Source organism: Coffea eugenioides, chromosome 1 (genome assembly GCF_003713205.1).
Source record: "Coffea eugenioides isolate CCC68of chromosome 1, Ceug_1.0, whole genome shotgun sequence".
Classification (NCBI taxonomy): Eukaryota; Viridiplantae; Streptophyta; class Magnoliopsida; order Gentianales; family Rubiaceae; genus Coffea; species Coffea eugenioides.
In genome coordinates this window covers 43,286,777-43,289,941 of record NC_040035.1, presented here as the reverse complement: position 1 = coordinate 43,289,941, position 3,165 = coordinate 43,286,777, and the positions used below count along the sequence as shown (strand labels likewise).

General features: G+C 34.7%; 1 protein-coding gene across 1 annotated transcript; it reads right to left on the bottom strand.

The window, feature by feature from the left end:
• Window positions 1–2,179, bottom strand: LOC113773161. Its single transcript, XM_027317727.1, has 4 exons — window positions 775–2,179; window positions 471–675; window positions 189–361; window positions 1–86 (listed from the first exon to the last, which is right to left on the bottom strand). Exons 1-4 carry the CDS (start codon window positions 2,177–2,179, stop codon window positions 1–3), a joined length of 1,869 nt encoding a protein of 622 aa, XP_027173528.1.
• Window positions 2,180–3,165: the final 986 nt, after the last annotated feature.

The following is a 3,165-nucleotide window of genomic DNA, read 5'->3' as shown; positions in this document are numbered from 1 at the left end:
TTAATGCCAATCATCATCTTCATCATTAAAAAAGTTTCGACGCTGAAATGTTTCTAAATCAACATCTTCTGCTTCATCTTCATTATCTAAAAAATCAACATATTTAATTATATACATATTCAACAATTGAATATCATATCATACTAGCTTTATTTTTGCATCAAACTAATGATTTATGTCAAACTAACCTTCAAGTTGTTCAGAATTTGAACATTGACCATGAATTGGAAGTTCTTCAAGCTCTTCCTCTAACTCCTCATAATCAAGCTCCCCTTCTTGTTCTTCTTCAACCACCCAAAATTCTGTTTTATCAATTGACTCATAATCAACGGGATCATACGATCTCTTTTGCTGATTATGCCTACAACATATATATATATATACACACACCATATACATTTAGTTAGTACTAAAATATTTTCTTAAAAAGAATGAAATGTCATTTATAAAAATAAACCATTTACATATACCTATACTGCAAACGCAAATTGTAATGCACATATACAAGATCATTGAGCCTTTGATGCTCCAACCTATTCCTTTTCTTAGTATGAATACGTTCAAAAACACTCCAATTACGCTCACATCCTGAAGAAGAAGCTGTTTGACTCAAAACCCGAATTGCAAGTTTTTGTAAGTTGGGAGCATCACAACCAAAGAGCTTCCACCAATTCTCTGTCATATTCAAAATTTAAATATAAACAAAATATTTATAAATTAGATATATATATATATATATTAGAGAGATTCAAATGCTAGAAAAATATAAATTACCTGGTCTATCTTTCTTGCTAGTAAGAATAGCAAGTTTTCTGCCAAAACTTCCCTCCCGCTCTCGATACATTCCAATTTCTCTTGTTAAATTTTCCACACTACACCAATCCACCTTTGATTCTATGTAATCCAACAAACCATTTGTAATTTCTGGATGTGTAGAGAATGTGGCAGTGTCATATTGAAAAGCGGGATTTAAAAAATATGCCGTAGCATGCAAATTTTTCCTCAACATCCTATCCCATCGGTCATTGATGATATCAATGTAAGGCTTATATAGTCTTTCACTACTCCTGAACAACTTCTTGATTCCAGTAATTGCTCTAAACATACCTTCATACACATACCCCAAAGAAGGCCTTTCATCAGTGTCACAAACTCTCAACAACCGAATAATAGGACCCATTATTCTCACCGTAATCAAACAATTATTCCAAAATCTATCATCCAAAACAATTTGTTTGACCTCTTTTCCTTTGTTCATTTTCAAGAACTTTTTGTAATCTCCGCTAGTGACTAAAGCTTGTAAGCTGTCTTTGTGATCATGTAAGCTCTTTAGTGCAATAAAAGTGGTGGCAAATCGAGTCTCCCCCGGACGAATAATCTCCCTCCACCCATTAGTTTTTCTCAGCCAATTTAGAACATATTTATGATTATACACAAAAACAGTTACTGTAGCAGCAAGAGCCACTAGAGATTTAACAGTACCCATTTCACCAATATCCTTCAAAATCAAATTGATACAATGGGCAGCACATGGAGACCAGCAAATAGTTGGATATCTTTCATTTAATAAAGTTCCAGCAGCCTTATAATTGCTAGCATTATCAGTGACTAAATGCACCACATTTTTTGAACCAACCATTTCAACAATTTCAACAAACAGATTGCACAAATTTTCTGCATTTGTCACAATGTCCGATGCATCTATAGACTTGATAAAAGATATACCCTTAGGACAATAAACCAGAAAATTAATCAATGGTCTTTGTCTACTATCTTTCCATCCATCACCCATTATAGTGCATCCAGTTTCAGCCCAAGTATTTCGAAATGAATCAACAACTAACTGCACATCTTTCTTAGCATCTCGCAACAAAGTGACTCGCAAAGAATGATAAGATGGAGCTTTATAACCATGACCCATTGATGCAATTTGATCGATAGCTTTTTGAAAAAATGGAGAATTAACAGCATTAATGGGAATACATGCATCATAGAACCAAAGAGCAATGGCCATATCAGTATTTTGCCATTTATCCTTACTTTGCAAACAAGCTTTGATAGTAGGTTGAGCACTATCACGTCCACCCTTAAAGAAAGCACGAATACCTGTAGGGGCAGTGGTTTTTCTCTTTCCTTTACCTAATGATGTACCAGCCTCATTCATTGAAATTTCCCTCATTCGAGGAGGTGGAACCTCTTGCACTTCATCACCGACAAATTCGTGCACTGGTTGACCAAAAGGACTTTCGACTCCAAAATCTCCTCTTTTTTCTTTAGATTTTTTATCATTCTCTTGCAAACATGTTAATATTTCAAGCCTCACTGCTGGATCAACATTTGGACATGAAGTAACACTGCCCGTTACTCCTGCCAAGTGTTGCTTCATTCGGTGGATGCCACCCCCATGAAACACTTTAAAACAATAAGTGCATGTCATGGTTTTTCTTCCTTGTGCATTTCTGCCCTCAGAAACATATCCCCATGCTATATCTGTCTTTTGCCTATGACCTTGGGGCTGACTTGCAGATCCCTCACTATTGAATGGTCCCCCCGGTGAACATTGTGAGTTACTACCGCTACCAGCCTCCATCCTAAAATGAGATATTTAAAAATAACTAGTCTTAACAAATAATTAATATACACAAACTGAAACAAATTATTAAAGCTAACAACCGTTTAGCACGAGTGAAGTTAATTCCCTAAGCCTTGTGCATTTCTTGAGGGTGTTAAGTATCTTCACGGTAACTGGGTTTTGCACAGAGATTTAAAGACATCAAATATACTTTTAAATAATAGCACAGAGATTTAAAGACATCAAATATACTTTTAAATAATAGCACAGAGATTTAAAGACATCAAATATACTTTTAAATAATAGCACAGAGATTTAAAGACATCAAATAACTTTTAAATAATAGCACATAGATTTAAAGACATCAAATAACTTTCAAAGACATCAAATAACTTTCATCTGTCATGTTACTGTAGATTTTTGTATGGATTTCAAGCTAATTTTCTTCTCTGTGGCCTTAAAGATCATTGTCGTTTTGTTTTGCAGATATTCAAAAGTTTTCGTACGCCTAATGACACAATCTGGTCTGGGTTTTCGAAGCTTCCAGGGGTCAGGGTTAACTTTGTCAAGCATCAGTATGTATTAGACTATTA